Genomic DNA, 19644 nt, shown 5'->3' on the forward strand with positions numbered 1-19644 from the left:
AATCAAGGTTGTTTTAGCCAGTGAAGGTGGCGAAGATGGAGAAACATACTCATTAATTGTGGGCTGGCAATATTCTTACAGGTCTGAAGGCTTCAGGAAGGTATTATGAAAAATTCTCTTACCTCCCACTTAATTTGGAAAATAAAAATGAAAAAAAAATTGGCATTAGAGGAATCCTTAGAGATCATCTACTCTAGTCACTGAAAATATAGCTTTTTTAGAAATTTTGCAATTTCAGAGGCAGGCTTTCCCAAGGTTGGCAGGAAAACTTTTAAGACATCAACATGAAGCTGCCCCTTTCTAACTTTCACCTCATTGGTCCAACTGAAATAACCCAAAAGAAGTCTTAAGGCTCCACTGTGGTCACACAACAGCTCTCCAAAGGCTGGAAAACAGCCATCAAAGTCTTATAATCTTTTCTTCTTTAGACTAAACATCCTGTGGTCGCTCAGTATTTCTGAACAGCCTGGTTTATCTGTCACTCACAACTCTAGTCTCCCTCTTCTACAGGCTATTTTATCAAATATGACCTTCTTAGAGTGTTGTGTCTCCTCCTGATGAGATCTATGAAGTAGGCTTATTTTCTCCTCCAGCTGTACATTAGAGACCAATAGATTTGTGTTTGCGGGTGCATCAGGTGGTGAGGTCCCCCAGTGCCTACACGGTGTCTGGTGCTCCATAGTATTTTAAGGTATTAACTGATGGTGTAGATTAAATAAAAAGCCAACTGACTTTTTTTGAATGTGGACATTTCAGCTTTCTTCCATCCTGTAATTATGCTACTGAAGTTTTGAGACTAAATGCAAGGCTTTCTACTTATTCTTGTTAATTTCAATTTGTTAGTTTCAGCACAATGCTCTTGTTTACTGCATCACTATCTATCAGTCAATGTTAGTCTTCCATTTCTCATTCCCAGCATTGTGTCTCCCAGATATTTAACAAGGATCCCTCACATCTTTTTATCTAAGGCATTAAAAAGATAGAAAAAGAGACAAAGTAGGGTCTTTAATATGAGTACGCTGATATCATGTTATATACTATCTAATCCCATTCTAAAATTATTTCAAACTAGGTTGTAGGTCCTTTAAAGACCTACAAGCATAATGGCATAGTCTTCTTCTACTTGTAACAATAAAAAGCACTTACCAGTCCTAGGTAAATACTTGTCAAATGAATTACCCAGGTCATGCTCTTTTCCTGTCATGTGAAAACAGATAAACTCTAGGCTAAAAGAAAGCAAAAGGTATTCCAGGATGCATTCACTGGAGACTGGTTCAAATTCAGGAACTCATCATAATCATCTTTGAAAATATTAAATAAATGTCCTACCGCATATATTGATATGTAGAATACTCTGTTGGCTGGGTGCAGTGGCTCATGCCTGTAACCCCAGCACTTTGGGAGTGCTGGGTGGAACACTAGAGCCCAAAGTAGGAGGATCACTTGAGCTCAGAAGCTCGAGATCAGCCTGGGCAACATAGTTAGACCCTGTCTACAAATTAAAAGAAAAATTAGCTGGACATGGTGGTGTATGCCTGTGGTCCCAACTACACAGGAGGCTGAGGCGGGAGGATAGCATTTGCTCTATAACAAGTAATCCATTCTTACAAAGGTCAACAGAGTCTTCTTTCTTCTTATTTTTGATTCAGAGTCTTGCTTTGTTGCCCAGGCTGGAGTGTAGTCATGCAGTCACAGCTCACTGAAGCCTTGGCCTCCAAGGCTCAGGTGATTCTCCCATCTCAGCCTCCCAAGTAGCTAGGATAATAGATGCATGCCACCAAGCTGAGTTAATTTTTTCCTTTTTTTTTTTTTTTTTTTTTTTCAGAGATAGAGTTTTGCCATGTTGCCCAAGCTGGTCTTGAATTCCTAGGCTCAGGAAATCCTTCCACCTCAGCCTCCCAAAGTGCTGGGATTATAGGCATGAGCCACCATGCCTGGCAAATGCAGTTTTTTAGATAGGCTGGTCATAGTAAAAAAAGAAACAACTAAGAAGCTAGTACAGTGTCTGTATACGAAATATATTTATGGAATAAATGAATAAAGCTAGGTTAATTATGGAACTCTCAAGACAGCTCTATAGTAATTCATCCTCAGGAGAGTTCTGACTTGGACTCCAGGAAGCCCTTAGGTCACACAGGTTTCATGGATTTGCTGGTCTGGATCTATATTACAGATACAAAGTTCCCAATACAAAGTGCTTCTGGGAGGTGAGAAGCAGGGGTGCTCTTTTTCTTACTTTTTCTTTTTCTTTTAAGGGGAGGGTCTCACTGTGTCATCCTGGCTGGATCATGGCTCACTGCAGCCTCAACCTCCCAGGTCAAGTGATCTTCTTAGCCTCCCAAGTACCTGGGACTACAGGTGCTCACCAATATGCATGCACCTTAAATTGCAAGCAGAAGTGAAACTTAACTCGGGTTCATATCTGATAAATGCTTATGTGAGAACTAAACCATAACCCCAGCCAATCATAAGCACCCAACTCACATATTATTATGTCACTAAAGACTTTCCAACACGGTACCTGAAAAAAGGCATTTATGTAATTGCAAACCAACCAAATACATTCTTATTTTGTTTCTGCACTTTCCCAATAAATACTTGCCTCTGGCATTTTGTCATAGGAACACTAAAGCTCTTTTGGTCTGGTGTTTCCCAATGTATGACTGGCTTCTTACTAAATAAACTCTTTAAAATTTTATTGTGCCTCAGATATTTCTTTTCCCGTACACATTTGTTTTCCCAGGAGGTAGAATACATTAAGTGACAATCCCTACTGCTGAGCAGGAGTTAGTTTACCAAAAAAGAGTAAAGTCAAATAAAAATGTCAAGGGAACCCCAGCTAGCTGAGAGAGTGGTGCCAAGTTCATTACCGGGGGGACCAGAGTGTGTTAAGAGGGAAAAAGACAGTATACACTGTTGTCAAGACAAGTTCTGTCTCCACCACTTACTAGATATTTTACCCCACTACATAACCTCTGCAGTGCTCAGTTTTCTCATCTGCAAATGATGCGACAATAAAAACAATAGTTCCTACTTTACATTTAACATGTTTAGCACACAGCCAAGCACATATCAATACCATAAATGTCAACCATTATTATTGTTATTGTTACTCTTTGGTACCATCTGGTCAAAAAGGACTGGTTAGGAGGCTCTGGAGGGAGGCCCTCAAAGACCATGGAGAACCAAGAGCAAATCTGGCAGAGGACATTAGTTTGCCCATTAAGATCCAAATATCTTTCTAAATATTGACCAGCCTAGAAGACAGGCATAGTGGAGGCAGATGATGTGGTGGAAAATAGTAGGCTTGGAGTCTGACAGATTCAGGTTTGAATCCTTGTTTTTTAACTTACTTAGCTAAATGATTTTAGACAAGTCCTTTAGTCCTTCCCAACCTGGCTTTTCTCACTTGTAAAATGACATAAATGACAAACGTCATCGGGTTGTGAGGATTAAATGAATCAGAGCATATCAATATCTGGCTGCAGGCTATTCACAGAATCCCCAGAAGCCCAGGGTTCTACAAAGGTGCCTGAGGACCCTGGGCAGGGCAGAGGAGGAGGAACGGGTCATTAGGGCCAGATGCCAATCCCAGCTTTGACCAGGGAAGTGTTTTTATTGGTTTTCTGTGTTGGTGTTCTGTGGAAGATTCTGCCTGCAAAATGTTTTCCACTGTTCACAAAGAAGTTTGAAAACCACTGGCCTGGCTAATAAGGTATTTAGGTATTTACCTAATAAGACTTCATGTTTTGCAAGGTTTAAATGAAAGAATTCACAAAATGCTTGGCACAGTAACTGCCCTTCAGTGAGTACTAAATAAATGCTGTGTATTATTTTTCTTCTTCTTAGTTAATACGACACCTAAGGTAACCATGTTTGGAAGAGTCGTGGTTCATTGGTGTTGTCCTGGTGTCATTATCAATTGGGTCACCTTTCACTCTCGGAAGTACCTTGGTTTGGATGATAAGTTATTTGTTCATCCTAATGATGCTCCATGCCATGCTGTGGAAGAAAGCCATTCCTTTTATTGCAAAAGTGGTGTTAACCACATGGCTTGGATTTCTTTGTGCCCTCAGACTATGAACACTGTGTTTGGCCAGGCCAGAGAGGATTCAGATATACTACCCTCCTATAAACGTCAGATAATCTCCTATCACATTAGCCCTGCCAAACACAAAGATCAGTGTCGTCTCAGTCTCCATGCAGAGCAGCACGTAGCTGTGTCAGCTGGGGGTAAACTCAGGTTAGAAAGGGAAAAAAAATGTAGTCTTTTTTTCCCTTTGCTACTGGGAGGGCGTTTTGAAAAAAACCCCTCCAGATGCCCAGGAGAGAGATTTGGCTTTTAACATGTTAAAATTTTGACCTTTTGTGACTATTCACTCACACATACAGAAAGCAACAGCCTTTCCTGTCATACCGCCCAGCCCGTATCCGGTCTAATCAGTAGACAGAAGAAATTCTGCAGTGATGACTCACTTCTGGGCTAACAATGAAACTTATGCTCCTTTGCTTTTTATTATTTTCAAATCTGGAATTCTTTTGGTAAAGTTTGGTACAGTAAATTTAGAACAAAAGGTGTGGACGTTAATGTGCCTCCTGGGTAAAGCTCCGATAGCTTGAGCATGAGTCAAGTGAGGCTACTGTCTGCTGTGCTTAGCCGGGGTCAGCTGCAAGGTGTGTCTGGCCCCTTGGACAGAGGATTTCCCATGTCTTTATACAGATGTCATATCAAGGAGGGAGAACTTCAACGTAAATTTGGCCAATTCTGACCAGGAATTTTGAACATAGACACCTTCTCCAAAATAGATGTGTTCTAAAGTATCTGTAGGTCATAAAAATCAGCACACATCAAATAATTCAATTGATGAGTCTAACATATTTTGAGTTCCATTTTTTCCCCCTGAAATTTAGCTGTTTTCTTCTGAACACTCAAGTTAACACTTAATTAACTCCAAGCTGGGAAGAAGGAAAATGTCCTGACAACCACTTGGAAGATTCAGTTGGCATAATATGTTTTACAAAGTAGACCTCTTGTTATGATCTCAGGAACTATAATGTCAAATAAATCCACACCAATTTCTAGGGCTTTATCTCCAAATGTCCTTAAAATAAGTAAACCAAAATGTTGAATTCCTGATCTTCAAATAAGATCTTTGAAGTTCATTAATTAGAGGAATCTTTGTGAGTATTTGGGAATGCAGAGAACTATGGATAAATGTAAGGTTACAGTTGATAAACCTTAGACCAACAAGCAGAAACTTTAGTTTTGAAATTATTATAACCAGGTTTCGGAAACAAAAAATATGCTGGGGACATATATTATCCTTGGAAATTGATGGCATATATATTCTTCTGAGATTGCTGTAGTTAAAAAAGAAAAGAAAATCATCGAACTGAAGTGACTAATCAAAACATTTAAACAATGATATGACGCACATTGGAAGCATCTTTTTATCCTGTGTGGGAAGCCACAAGTGAGGCCTTTGGATGTCATTCCAATTTAAGCCCTCTAAGGTAAGGATGTACAGGCAACTACAAATTCCATCCTTGACTCTTAAAAAGAAGGATTAGACAGAAAATTTCCTGTTACTCAGGAAGAAAAAAAGAGGAAAAAAAAAAGGCCTTGGAATCAGATATTATTTTACATGTTTAACTTCCCAGGTTCTGTTTTAAAATTCTTCCAGTGTCTAGTTGCCAATGGCATTAAAAGGAAAACGATGAGGAAAAAGTTATCTGAGGTCAGTCTGCAATGGAATATGTTCCTTTCCTGCCTGCTTAGATGTCTTCTGATGGTCATGAATTGCTCCTTAGTCATACTTCTGTAATATCTATGTGCATGTGAAGCACTGTCTGATGTTAAAATGTAAACATCATCTATAGTAATAAACTGAGACAGTGCATCTCTCATGAGAAAGGTGTAAATGACCTTCAATCACTATCTCAAACTGTAGAACCTTGACATACACAAGCCTAAATGAATCTTTTGTAGCAAGAGCTACATGCAGTGAAGCTGGTTGGTTTAGCTTTATAGCAATTGGTATTTTTAACTAGGTGGTATAGTTAGAACAATTTAGTGATATTTGAGATTAGAAGGTTTAAGAATTATATGGAAGGGCTTTCTAAGTAATAAAAAATGATTACACTGTGTTCAGTTTAGTACTAATATTACGGATCTTTTTTTCAACTATACTTTTTAAAACTTGTTGACCTATAGACGTATGGTAATCTCCTGTTAATAGGAAAATGTGATGGAGCAAAATATCCCTTTTGCAACAATGCTGGCAAACAGACAGTTTATTGTACTTATCATATTCAGATATTAATAAGTAATCTAAACTAAAATAATCAGAGATAAACGATTTTTCCTGGTTTATATAGCAACTTGTTTGGGGTCATTGCTGAAGGCAAGATTAGAATGTGAACTTCCTCTCCCTTCATCTTGTGTGTAACCCACTTAGGCCTGCCACTCCAGAAAACAACAGCAGAACCCCCCAAATCCAGAATTTAGTCAATCTAATTTGAGCAAAATTGAAAGTTCAGTTCAGAGTGTTTTATAAAAACTTCAAAACTGGTCATGTGGCCTTGGAGATTTCCCCTTTTTTGGTTTTGAATTCTTCCTTTAGAATGAAAACTTTGGGCAATATATTCCTGAGGCTAGATTTTTTTAAAAACCCACCCTTTTCCTAGGAGATGTTTGGCCAATGTTATGACTATTACTGCTCTCCCATTGTTCTCCACACAAACAAAGCTTCAGAGACTCAAAGTAAGCAAGAGCTGAGAGGGATCTCAGAAAGTCAGTTGGTCACTCTGCAATCACTGAATTCCAGGATGGAAAAGCATCTTGTTCAAGGAGTCCTGACATCCCCCTAAGCTTTGTTGTGAGTCACAGAATGAATATTAACTTGCAAGCATTAAAATAAAACAATCAAGTGGAGGTCCATGAGATATCTTACTCTTGATAGTAAGATATTTCTGGCTTTTATACCAGGAAAGGCTGGAGATCACTGTTATGTCCCACATCTCCTTTTACCAGGTAGACACAGAGGCCTAGAGTGGACAAATGGTCACATAGAAAATTAGGGGGCAGAGCCAGGCACCAAGCTCCTTGACATCTGATCCAGAGATGTCTGGCATCTCATTCTTTTACTAGTCTTACCAGACAGTGTTCAGTTGCAATTGCCATACCACCTACTTCATCTTTTAATTAAAAGTGAATGCAGTGGAAACGAGGGGATGATCCATTAATGCCCTTCTAAATAAAACATTCGTGGGTGCCTTGCACTGAATTTGAACTCCTACTTGGAAAAAAAAAGAAATCTTATTTTAGTTCAAAATATGCTCAAAAGTATTAGTAAAAGGAGAATCACAGACTCATGAATCTGCAATGAGAACTGAGCATCTATTAATAGAAGTTGTCCCAAGGCCAATAAAAATAATGTCTTGCCAGAGAATGAGGAATCCACCAAATGGTTTTGTCATTGTTGTTATACTGGAAACATCCATTCAGCATAACACATTTGTCTCTGAACCAGACCATTTGAATTTATTACTAAAATGCAGATTTGTGACTTGAGTAGAAATTGCTTGTTCTTGTCATGTTAAATTACAATGACCAGGCATTGTAATTTTGGGGGTGGTGGTGGTAAAAATCAAGATTTTAATACTATCCAGTGTTCAAGCTCTTGACTGATTGGTCATGAAAGAAGCCCCATTTTCAAGTATCCAAATCACTGTCTTGTCTTTTTCGTTGCTGTTAGCCATACCTGGACTCCTCAGAGAAGGCAGCTACAAGTGACGAGGGGTAGACTATAAAAATAAGATGCACAGTGTGCAGCCTTCATTGATGGTGGTTGGAGGTTGTTAAAAAGAGTAGAAAAGGATAGAAAAAAGCCTGTGAAGCTTGTATTCTGCCGAATACCAAATATCAGCCTTCTGATATATTGGCTCTGTCTTTTCTCTCTCTTATTACACTTAATTAGTTGCTTTTAATTAGTTGGCTCCACCCTTCCTTCCCTATCACGTTTGTTTTTTGGAGACAGAGTCTCACTCTCTCGCCCAGGCTGGAGTGCAGTGGTGTGAAGTCGGCTCACCACAACTCTGCCTCCCGCGTTCCAGCGATTCTCCTGCCTCAGTCTTCTGAGTAGCTGGGACTACAGGTGTGCACCACCATGCCCGGCTAATTTTTGTATTTAGTAGAGATGGGGTTTCACCATGTTGGCCAGGCTGGTCTTGAACTTCTGACCTCAAGTGATCCGCCTGCCTCAGCCCCCCAAAGTGCTGGGACTACAGGCCTGAGACACCGTGCCCGGCCCCTTTCCTCTTTTTAGTGGTCCAGGTTCGGGCTTAAATTACTATCCCATCTCTAGTCTTCTCTTCGCCACAAAGCTTCCTGAAAGAACAGCTTACCTTTATTATTACAACTTCTTTCCCTCTCATTTAGATGGCTCTTGAGGAAATTCGTCTGTGGTCAAATAAATGTGAAAAAATGCTTAAACAAAATTAAAGGAGTTTCTACACTGGGAGATTTTAGATTTTTTAATGCATTAATGCTTATTGTGAATCTCCAAGTGGGGAAGACGTCAAAGAAATACAATGTAGGGCTGGGTGCCACGGCTCATGCCTGCAGCCCCAGCACTTTGGGAGCCCGAGGCGGGCGGATCACCTGAGGTCAGGAGTTTGAGACCAGCTTGGCCAACATGGTGAAACACTGCCTCTACTAAAAATAAAAAAAAAATTAGCTGGGAGTAATCCCAGCAACTTGGGAGGCTGAGGCAAGATAATCGCTTGAACCCGGGAGGCGGAAATTGCAGTGGGCCGAGATCGTGCCACTGCACTCCAGCCCGGGTGACAATAAAGAAACATATGCGTGTATGCGTGTGTGTGTGTGTGTGTGTGTGTGTGTGTGTGTGTGTCCCGAACTTAGTCGAGAACCTACTTTGCTCCTGAACACCACCAAGAGGGTTTGGCTTAGGAGGCTCTCAGTAAATAATTGTTAATTAAACTATGTCCTGAGAAGGACAATCTTGGAAACTGGGAAAGGCGGTTAAGACACCCATTTTTCTACACCCAGGTGCCTGATTCATGCTCAGTAGCCGATGTCTGGTGATGCCTGTTGAATGAATGAATGTATGCAGGATTCAGGAGCACCACTCTAAGCAGAGGTCTCAGATGCCTGTTCCACAGAACACAGGATGCAGGCCCATCTATTGTGTTGGTGCAAAAATAATTGTAATAGCAAAAACCCCAATTACTTTTGCACTAACCTAATACAAACACTCATTCCATTCTAAAAATATCCTAAGACAGAGTTAGCTTCAAGGGATTGTGACCTGTGCAGTCATACATCTCTCACCTTCTTGTGCTGAGAAGGACCCTGCACTTGGGCTAATGCTTTGCTGTCACTGTCTTGAAGTATTTGATACTTTTTAATCAACAGATGTCACATTTTCATTTTATACTGGGCCTCACAAACTATATAGCTGGTCCTGCCCAAAGTGTCCCTTGGAGTGCTCTTTGGCTCTGTCTTAGTGCCTCTTGCTTTCCCAAGACAAGCCATGAGCTTGTCTAACAGTCTCCTTGATCGAAGGACCTCACCATGGCATGTCCAGCATCTGAAGCCCTCTCTTCAATTTCCCTTCATCAAAAGCCAAGTTCTGAATGTATTCCTAATGCCGGGAGTTACACTGTCTCCAGCTACCACACTGAAAAGAACAGATCGCCTCATTTAGATTGAAGCGTTAATAGCTTAGAAGACATAAAGTGTTACCCCATCTCCCATCCCCAGGTTCAATAAACTTTAGAAAAGGATGATTCTTTTAAAAGAATCCATCCAAGATTAGCTCTTTACTAGCAGTATTTTAGACATTTGCTATACATTTTAGCATCCTCCATAGATAGATATTTTAAGAAGCAGCAATTTTTTGTCCCTCAAGTTGTACTCTTAAGGCAGTTGCTGACAATGTCACTCCATCTATTCATAAAGCAGCTCTCATTTATACTAAAAACTGTTTTAAAAATTATGGTGTTCTGTTGTCATTGCATTTTGTTTTTAAGAGGTGGAGTTTTGCTATGTTGCCCAGGGTGGCCTCAAACTCCCGGGCTCATTTATTTAAATTGGCAGAGTATTATCAAAGAGATACGTTTTTGTCAAGAGGTTTTACAATAAACATATTCCAAAAGTCTATTTACTTTTATCTATAAGATTGATAAAAATCAAAGAAATAATTAGAGATCAGGTAAATGTCCCAGATTCCAGTAGGTCCATTTTGTTACTTCCCAAGCTACTTGACTTCGGACAAGTTACTTGATATCTCGAAATCTTTGGTTCCTCTTTAAAAAAAAAATGAGGCCAAGAGATGCTTCTTTTCCTTCACTTGGGTTTATTTTTGGAATTAAATAAGTCATGTGCTTTGAAGACAGTGGTGAAGAGCCCATGATTAAATACATTTCTGTGTGTTGAATAGTGCATTCAGGAATCTCTGAAGACAGATTTAGAGCTGAAGGTAAGGATAGCCAGGAAAATCAGAATTTGTGGACAAAGTTTGAATAAGTGATGAAGAAAGATATGCTGCAAATGCATAAGGGTAGACATTTGGATTGGCTGAGACCAGTTTTCCCTTTACTAGCATGAGCCAAAAACATGGTTAATGGCAGCAGTTAGCCACAAATTGGAATTTTAAAAATGAGGTATAATAGTAAAAAGCTGAAGGACTGGAACAAGAAACAAGAATGATGGAGAAAAAGAAGCAAGATGAGGTGAAAGGAAAGGGATAGGTTTTCTGTTTTGCTTTTCATAATAACTAGAAGAGTCTACAACAGAAGGAAGAGACAAGAAAAGGAAAACGTATGTTGATCCTGTGAAGGACGGAGGTGAAGGAAAGACCTTTCAAAGGAAGGTTCAAGGAGAGGATCTGTTTCATAAACAACAGAAACAGCTGCTCAGAAAGAATGCAGAAAGGGTCTTGATGAAGAAATCAGAATGATTTTGATGCATATATTGGCAGTCATTCAAACCCAAGGGGGTTGGGTGCCTATAGGCTTCAGAGCAGAGAAGTTGGATCTGTTTTCAAGATCCTATCAGAAGTGAAAAGACAAGACCTGTGGGAAGACCTTGGTGGTGACGGAAGGCCAAGGCTAAAGTTTCTGACCACTTGCTTTAGGAAGGAAGGAACAGATAGAGGAGGCATTGTGATGTGGTTTAAAAAAAAAATGCATTTGTAATTCCATTTAAAACCAGAGGACAATTTGTTAGACCTGAAAGGGAAACGTGACTGGGAAGTGGAATCCAAGGTGGAGGTCAGGCTACGAAAGCGGGCAGGGGAGGTGGGAGATGGGAGGGTGAGCAGGCAAGAATTAATGGTAACATAACAAGAGCCAAGAAAAAGAGCAAACCAAGCCTGTTTTTCAGCACGTTCTTCCAAATAGGATCAGAACAGGTGTTGCTGGAGGCCAACTTGGTTTGGAGTCACTTTAGATCCACACATGTGTTTGGCATGCATGGAATTCTGGCATTAAATAAGAACACAGGACTCCATGATATGAACTGGAGTCCCCAGGTGACTTGGGGATCTCAGGTGGCAGCCTTGTTTACAGAAGCACAGACCCGGACAGATGAAAGTCAACGTGGGAGCAGCTCTGACTGACTGAGTGCTGCTTCTCCCCCTCAGAGGTAGGGCCCCTTTCCTGTGAGAAGACAGGCTCCAAAATTTGAAGTGAAAACGGATCCTATTCCAGCCGAGGTGGACTGCACGGGATGGAAGGCAAAGGAATTTCAGGAGATTAAGACAGCAATTTTAAGAGGAGAAGGGATCATTGGAACTGATCTTTTTTATGTACAAAAAGAAAATATTTTTGGAAGCAGTTACATGTGGGGTGTGGTAAGAGGGAAGTGGGGTTGGGGGGGTAAAGACAGGATAAGCAATGTAGGCTGAGTGTTCTACTAAATACATTGCAGGTTTAATGTCATGCAAATGTGACTGAAGTCCTGTGAGGTATATATTACTATTTCCAGTTTACAGGCACATGTTTAGCTTCCTTGCTATGTATAGTGATAACAACTGTGGAAACTTGATTGAATGCTAATTACATACCAGGCATTTCACACAGGTCATACCTTTTCATCCTTACAATAACAATAGAAAATATATACTACTATTACTCCAATTTTCCAAATGAGAAAACTCATGGAGGCAGGGAGAAGAACAGTAACTTGCTCAAGGTCGTACAACCAAAAAATGGTAGAAGCCGGGATGTAAACTCAGGCAGGCAATCTTTTTCCAGAGCCCAGAATGTTAACCGCCATGATGAACTGCTTCGAGAATTTACATGCTAACAGAAAGGGAAAATAAGAAAGAAACAAACAAACGTAGTAGAAAACAAAGAGGGAAGATACCAAACGTAGTAGAAAACAAAGAGGGAAGATACACTTACAAAGACTTAGAGGCTACTGTTTAAAAGGAGGCAAGAACATTATGGATGGGAAGGGAAAAATTAATCCGGACAGGGAAATTTGAATTTCTTTTTTTTTAGAGATAAGAGAAACTTCACAGATAATTTAAATAATAATAAAGATGATAATAATATAATAAACATTTATTGAGGGCTTCCTATGTGCCAGACCCTATTCCAAGTGCTTTATATAAATTATCTCATTTTTCAGAATAATCTTCTTGTCTTTTTTATTGAAATCCCAGGACATAGTACATAGTGCTCAAAGCATATTTGTTGGAAAAGAAATCTTGAAAGGTAATTATATGGCCTGGCATAGTGGCTTATACCTACAATCCCAGCATTTTGGGAGGCCAAGATGTGAGGATTGTATGAGTCCAGGAGTTCAAGACTGGCCTGGGCAACATGGCAAAACCCCGTCTCTACAAAAAATACAAAAATCAGCCGAGTGTGGCACATGCTTGTAGTCCCAGGAAGTCGAGGCTACAGTGGGCCATGATCACGCCACTGCACTGCAGCTTGGGCAACACAGCGAGGCTGTCTCCAGGAAAAAAAGAAAGGTTAGTGTATAATTTTATCTTTTTAAGAAAACTCTAGGTCATAGGGCTAAAGCTCAAAGGACTCAATGCCTGTGTCCCTCTTTGTTTTATTACTTCACAGCATTTATTTCTGTCTGAAATTATCTTGGTACATTTTGCTTGTTTATTATCTTTTTCTGCTAGCATATAAATTCTCAGAGAGCAGAAAATCCTTGTTTAATGCTATATTTGCAGCATCTAGACCAATGCCTAAGGCATATGAGGTGATGAGTAAACATTTGCTGTTTGTTGTTTGTTTTTAGAGACAGGGTCTCACTTTGTTGCTCAGGCTGGTCGCAAACTCCTGAACTCAAGGGATCCTCCCGCTTCGGCCTGCCAAAGTGCTGGCATTACAGGCGAGAGCCACCACACCTAGCCAACAACTCTTGTTCCACTGTAGTACACTGAATTACTGAGCAGAGACACCTGCTGCTTATCGTTTTGTGCCTTCTCTGAAGCAGCATCTGTTCAGTTTCTCCACCACTAACTCAACCGTCCATTTACCCAGGCAGGCTTAGTTGTGGATCAAGGAAGAAGAGAAGTTTCCTGTTTATCTTGTTTTCAAAAGGAACAGAGGTTATAACAAAGGTGATCAAACCGTATCTCTATAAAATGACTCTTCCGTCTCACCCTCATAAGGATGGCTACTATCCAAAAAAGCAAAGCAGAAAATAAAGTGTCAGTGAAGATGTGGAGAAACTGGAACCCTCGTGTGTTGTTGGTGGGAATGTAAAATGGTGCAGCCACTGCAGAAAACACTATGATGGTTTCCTCAAAAAACTAAAAATAGAATTCCATATGAGCCGCCAATCCCACTTTTTGGGTGTATACTCAAAAGAACTGAAAACGGGGTCTTGTACAGATATTTGCATACCCATGTTCATAGCAGCCATATTCACAATAGTCAAAATATGGACGCAACTCAAGCGTTCATCAATGGATGAATGGATAAACAAAATATGTGACCTAAAATGGAATATTACTCAGCCTTAAAAAGGAAGGAAATTCTGACACATGCTACAACATAGATGAACCTTGAGAATATTATGCTAAGTGAAATAAGCCAGCCACAAACAGAGAAATACTGTATGACTCCACTTACATAAAAGGTGCCTAGAGCGTTTAAACTTACAGAGACAGAAAATAGAATGGCAGTTACCAGTTGGGCTGAGGGAGGAATGGGGAGTTTTTTAAATGGGTACTGAGTTTTTCAGCATGAAAAGAACTCCAGAGATTGGTTGTACAACAATGTGAATGTACTTAACCCTAATAAATTGTCCACTTACAAATGGTTAGGATGATAAATTTTGCCATGTGTATTTTGTCACCATTTAATAAAAACATTAAAAAATAACTTTGGGGGCCAGATGCAGTGGCTCTCAACTATAATCCCAGCACTTTGGGAGGCCAGGGAAGGAGGATCCCTTGAGCCCAGCCATTCTAGACCAACCTGGGCAACACACTGAGACCTTGTCTCTATAAAAAAAATTAGCCATGTGTGGTGGCGCTCGCCTATAGTCCCACCTACTTAGGGGGATGAGGTAGGAGGACCACATGAGCCCAGGAATTCTAGGCTGTAGTGAGCCATAATCACACCACTGCACTACAGCTTGGGTGACAAAGTGAGACCCTGTCTCAGAAAAATAATAAATAAATAAATAACTTCAGGCCAGGCATGGTGGCTCACGCCTGTAATCTCAGCACTTTGGGAAGCCCAAGTGGGAGAGTCGCTTGCAGTCAAGAGTTCAAGAACAACCTGAGTAATATAACAAGACCCCATCTCCACAAAAAACTAAAAAAATTAGCCAGGCGTGGCACACACCTGTAGACCTAGCTACATGTGGGGGCTGAGGTGCAAGGATTGCTTGAGCCCAGGAATTTGAGGCTGCAGGGAGCTGAGATTGCACCACTGCACTCCGGCCTGGGTGACAGATCAAGACCTTGTCTCAAAAAAGAGAGAAAAAAAGGCTTTTTAATATAATGCATATACTTAAGCATTTTACAAATATCTCTACAGAGATACAGGACCTTGGAGCCTGGGATGTTTATGTGTGAAGTCAGGCTGATGAGATCAGGCTGTGAATGACAACAGTGCTCTGAAGGCAAGCCTCTGTGACACTCACCTATCCATACGAAGCTGACAGACAATGCTTAGTGCATCCACAACTCCTTCTTCTTTCAACTGTCGACAGCCAATGGATGTAGCAATAAAACACCCCGTTCTACCTATTCCTGCACTGAAAAGAAAAGAAAAGAAAATTAAAAAGTGGAGGAAAATGACAAAGATAAGAAACATTCTTTTACAAGGGTACTTTTAAATCTGAAGCCAGAGTTAAAAGTAGTATTCATGTATTGAGTATTATAAACCTGGCCCTGTGCTAAGTCCTTAAAATATATTTTTACATTTAATTATAAGTAGTAGGATGAGAGGGGTGGAGGGAAGTGATGAGTGGGGGGGACAGTAAAAAGGCATTATAATTGTTCTAGAAAAAATAAAAAATAATTAATGTCTGCACTTAGGCAAGATACAGGCAGTAGAAAGGAGGGGGAAGATTTAGACACATCACCAGTGTGAATCTGGAGGACTGGAGCTGAAGAGGGAGAAAAGCAAAAAGTCAAAGATGACTAGGCTTGGAGAGAAAGAATGGTGATGCCCTGAGGCCAAAGCGCATCCTAGAATAGGGTGAATTTGAAGGAGGCAGGGAAGGGGAGTTTGATCTTGGACATACTGATGTTGAGAAGTCTAGTGAATAATTGAGCAATTGAAGACTGGATTCATTTTAGGAGAGGGTACAGCTAGAGGCACATATTTCCAAGAGATTTGTATAGACATAATAATTGAACAGAAATACTGCCTGTCCTGTTGGGTTTATACATTCAACTGCCTTAGATCATATGTCCATAAAATCAACCTCACAAGCACACGTGCTCTCTCTGTCTCTGTCTGCAGTTTTAACCGCTAACAGTCTCTGTGTAAAAGATTCTTTCTTTTTCTTTTTTTTTTTTTTTTTTGAGACGGAGTCTCGCTGTGTCTCCCAGGCTGGAGTGCAGTGGCGTGATCTCGGCTCACTGCAAGCTCCGCCTCCCGGGTTCACGCCATTCTCCCGCCTCAGCCTCCCAAGTAGCTGAGACTACAGGCGCCCGCCACCACGCCCGGCTAGTTTTTTGTATTTTTAGTAGAGACGGGGTTTCACCATGTTAGCCAGGATAGTCTCGATCTCCTGACCTCGTGATCCACCCGCCTCGGCCTCCCAAAGTGCTGGGATTACAGGCTTGAGCCACCGCGCCCGGCCAGATTCTTTCAAATCTACATCTAGACTCCCTAAATTTCCTAAACTCTAGATTGTCATTCCATCTCCTTCTTACTATTTTGGACTTGCTTCAGTTCAAAGTGTCTAAATTCAATGTATCTGAAACAGAATTCATTATCTTTTCCCTCAATGGCATTACCAGTCAGCCACAAGTTTTCCAGCCTAGAAATCTTGGAACCATCTTTTACATCTCTCCCCTTCTCACCTCCCACATCCAACCTGTTACCACTTCTTCTACTTTCCATCTCTGCTGAGCCTGTGGGATTCATGCTTTCCTTTCTATAGACTGTACTCACGTTTTCAACATCTCCTTTTATCATGATTAGCAGTGATCTCATTATAGTTTCCAAGTCTCAAGTCTTTTCCTGGACAAATTCGCACAGCTGCTAGGTTCATCTTTCTGAAATAGGGACTTAATTATATCATTCCCTACTCAAAACCTGTAGATGGCTCCATTAATTGTAGCATAATGTCTAATCTCCCTACCATGGTATTCATGACCTTGCAAAATCTGAATGTGACTAACTTTAAGCCTTTTGTACTTTGCTGTCTTCCTTCCCACGTGCCATGATTTTCACTTACATAAATTGTTTGCAAAACAGCTTTTGGTTTTCCAATTTTTCTGTGTTAATAATGTTTTCTTGGTCAGAAATGCCCTCCCTCCTTTTAAAACTACAACATTGATTGTTTCAAAAGGCTCAGTTCATCATTATTCTAGTTTTTGGAAGTTTTCTTCGGCTCCCATGGTTGGAAATAATTGCTCCCCTCTTGGCACTAAAATAGCACCTATTTCTCACATTTGGCACTTGTTTCCTGTCAAACGTGAGTGCAGAGGAATTCAGAGGAGTGGCTCCCTTTTAGTTGAAGTTTCCACAGAAAGTTCATTTCATTGAAGAAATAGGATTGGAACTGTGCCCCATGAATGGCAGGTATTTAGGCTGTCATAATTGAGGAGAATATTCTAGGTGCGACAACGATATATAACGAAAGAAGGAAAGAATTAATGAGAAACAGCAAATATGATTTGCAACAATAAGTAGAATAGCTTGTCTTGAAGAGGAAGTTATTTTAGTGGAACTGTGGGAAATAAAGATAGAAAGGTACCCTGCGATCTTATATGGAAGTCTAAGAGGCTTGAAATTCATCCTTTTTTTTTAAATAAGAATTTGATGAAGACTGTAAGCTTTCACTCTTCAGAAAAATTCACATAACTTTACATACTCAAATGTGTTCAAATAATTTCAAGAAGTCCACTGACTTCTGCGGTTTATGCATAGGTTCAAGGTTAGGGACTTTTGCTCTAGTTTTTTTGTTGTTTGTTTTTATGACAGAGTCTAGGTCTGTTGCCCAGGTTGCTGAAATACGCTGGCAGGATCTTGACTCACTACAACCTCTGCCTCCTCAGTTCAAGCGATTCTCCTGCCTCCGCCTCCCAAGTAGCTGGGAGTACAGGCACATGCCACTACGCCTGGCTAATTTTTGTATTTTTAGTAGAGAGGGGATTTCATCATATTGGCCAGGCTGGTCTTGAACTCCTGACCTCAAGTGATCTGCCCGCCTCGGCCTCCCAAAGTGCTGGGATTACAAGCGTGAGCTACCGCATCTGGCCCATTGACAAACTTTGAGCAGAGACTCCATGTAAGGTAAGACGGAGAAGGGCACAGGTAGACAATGGTGGCGGTGAGAGCATGGGGGAGTGTGGTGTGTGTGTGCATTTTACCAGCTACTTCTAAAATACATGGATGAGGTCAGAAGGGCTTAAACTATGGTGGCTGGACAGGAAATGGTGATTATGGGAGAAGCTTTGAAGGGAAAGCCCATCTAGTGACTGATTAGATACTGAGGTTGGAGTTAAAAGAAGGGCCAGAGATAACCGTCAACATGGGATGCTGAGTGACTGGAAAAAAGATAGTCTCATTCTCAGAAATAGTAATCAGAAGGGGAGCTGGTTTTATAGGGGAAGTGACTAGTTCATTTTAGATATCCTGAGTGTTTAATGACTTTGGGTGGGGGACAGTTCCAGCCCTAAAGCGTAGTGAGTTAGGCTGTTTTTTTGTTTTTGTTTTTTTGGCTCCAAGTTAAGTTTAGGATAAAGCCAGTGTTATCTACCTTCGGATAAACAGACACATATTAAACTTTACTCTTAATTAAACCACACAATCTCAAAAATGGAGGCTAAAATTATACTCTAAAATAATATATTTATTAAATATATCATCAAAAGCTAACTTAAGAGACCTATGCGGTTAAACAAAGCAACACAAATTATTTTGAGAAAGCATGAAGAATAAATGGCTGGCTGGGCTTGGTAGCTCACACTTGTAATCCCAGCACTTTGGGAGGCCAAGGCAGGTGGATCACGTTTGAAGTCAGGAGTTCGAGACCAGCCTGGCCAGCATGGTGAAATCCCCGTCTCTACTAAAAATACAAAAATTAGCCAGGCATGGTGGCGCACGTCTGTAATTCCAGCTACTTCAGAGGCTGAGGTGGGAGGATCTCTTGAGCACAGGAGGTCGAGGCTGCAGTGAGCCAAGATTGTGCCACTGCACTCCAGCCTGGGCAATGGAGTGAGACTCTGTCTCAAAATAAATAAATAAATAAATAAATAAATAGTTGTTCATATAAATTACTTTAAAAACACTCGCTTCAGTTTGGTTACATTAAAAGGAAAACAAGGGGAGGGAGGTATCAGTTCTAGGAGGAGAGCTTTGAACTAGAAATTAGGGACGGGAACCAGCACAGACCCTGCTGCTGTTGTTGGCCTGGCCTCTAGCGCTCCGTGTTCTGGTCACAGCACTTTGTTTTCCTTTGGTGAACTACCATTTGCTCAATTCTCATTTCATAAATTTATTTCAACCTGTTTTTCTGGAGATAACTCTTAAAATAATTGACTGGTTTTCACCAAACTTGAAATAGTAATAAATGTTACCAAGATACAAACCAAGCAGAGTTCACTTGTCATTTGAAACAACAAAAAAGTCACTGATAACTTCAAAGAATGCATCTTAATTCCTAGTGTGTACAAGACTGATGAGACTAAATGAATCAATATAAGTTTCAAAGCAGATAACTGCTGAATAAGGTCTCCTGTTCACTGAGCCATTTATTTCGAACTTGTATTTCGCCTACTGTGTAATTGTTGTTTGCCAAAAATGACCTAAAAGCATGACCTCACTTCTGTCAGCATAATCTTGATTAAGACTCAAATATAAGGGACTTAACCAGTTTCAATAAATATTTAATTTGCCAACAAAGTCACATCCAGGAAGCAAAACCCACTTGTACCTGCTCTATGACTTTACAAAGAA

At 40.5% G+C, this 19644-nt stretch overlaps 1 protein-coding gene across 4 annotated transcripts in view; it reads right to left on the minus strand.

Moving 5' to 3' along the window:
• Window positions 1–19644, minus strand: part of PTPRR (protein tyrosine phosphatase receptor type R) — a 278487-nt gene that overhangs the window by 3453 nt on the left and 255390 nt on the right. For 3 of the 4 annotated variants that reach the window (XM_005571532.4, XM_005571534.4, XM_045365610.2), the window contains one exon: window positions 15149–15262. In XM_005571532.4, coding sequence (XP_005571589.3) covers window positions 15149–15262 — 114 coding nt within the window. Of the gene's footprint in view, window positions 1–15148; window positions 15263–18760; window positions 18912–19644 lie in introns of those variants that run through there. The other variant, XM_065524569.2, reaches the window with a different exon arrangement.

This window comes from Macaca fascicularis, chromosome 11, assembly GCF_037993035.2.
Source record: "Macaca fascicularis isolate 582-1 chromosome 11, T2T-MFA8v1.1".
In the NCBI taxonomy this organism is placed as follows: Eukaryota; Metazoa; Chordata; class Mammalia; order Primates; family Cercopithecidae; genus Macaca; species Macaca fascicularis.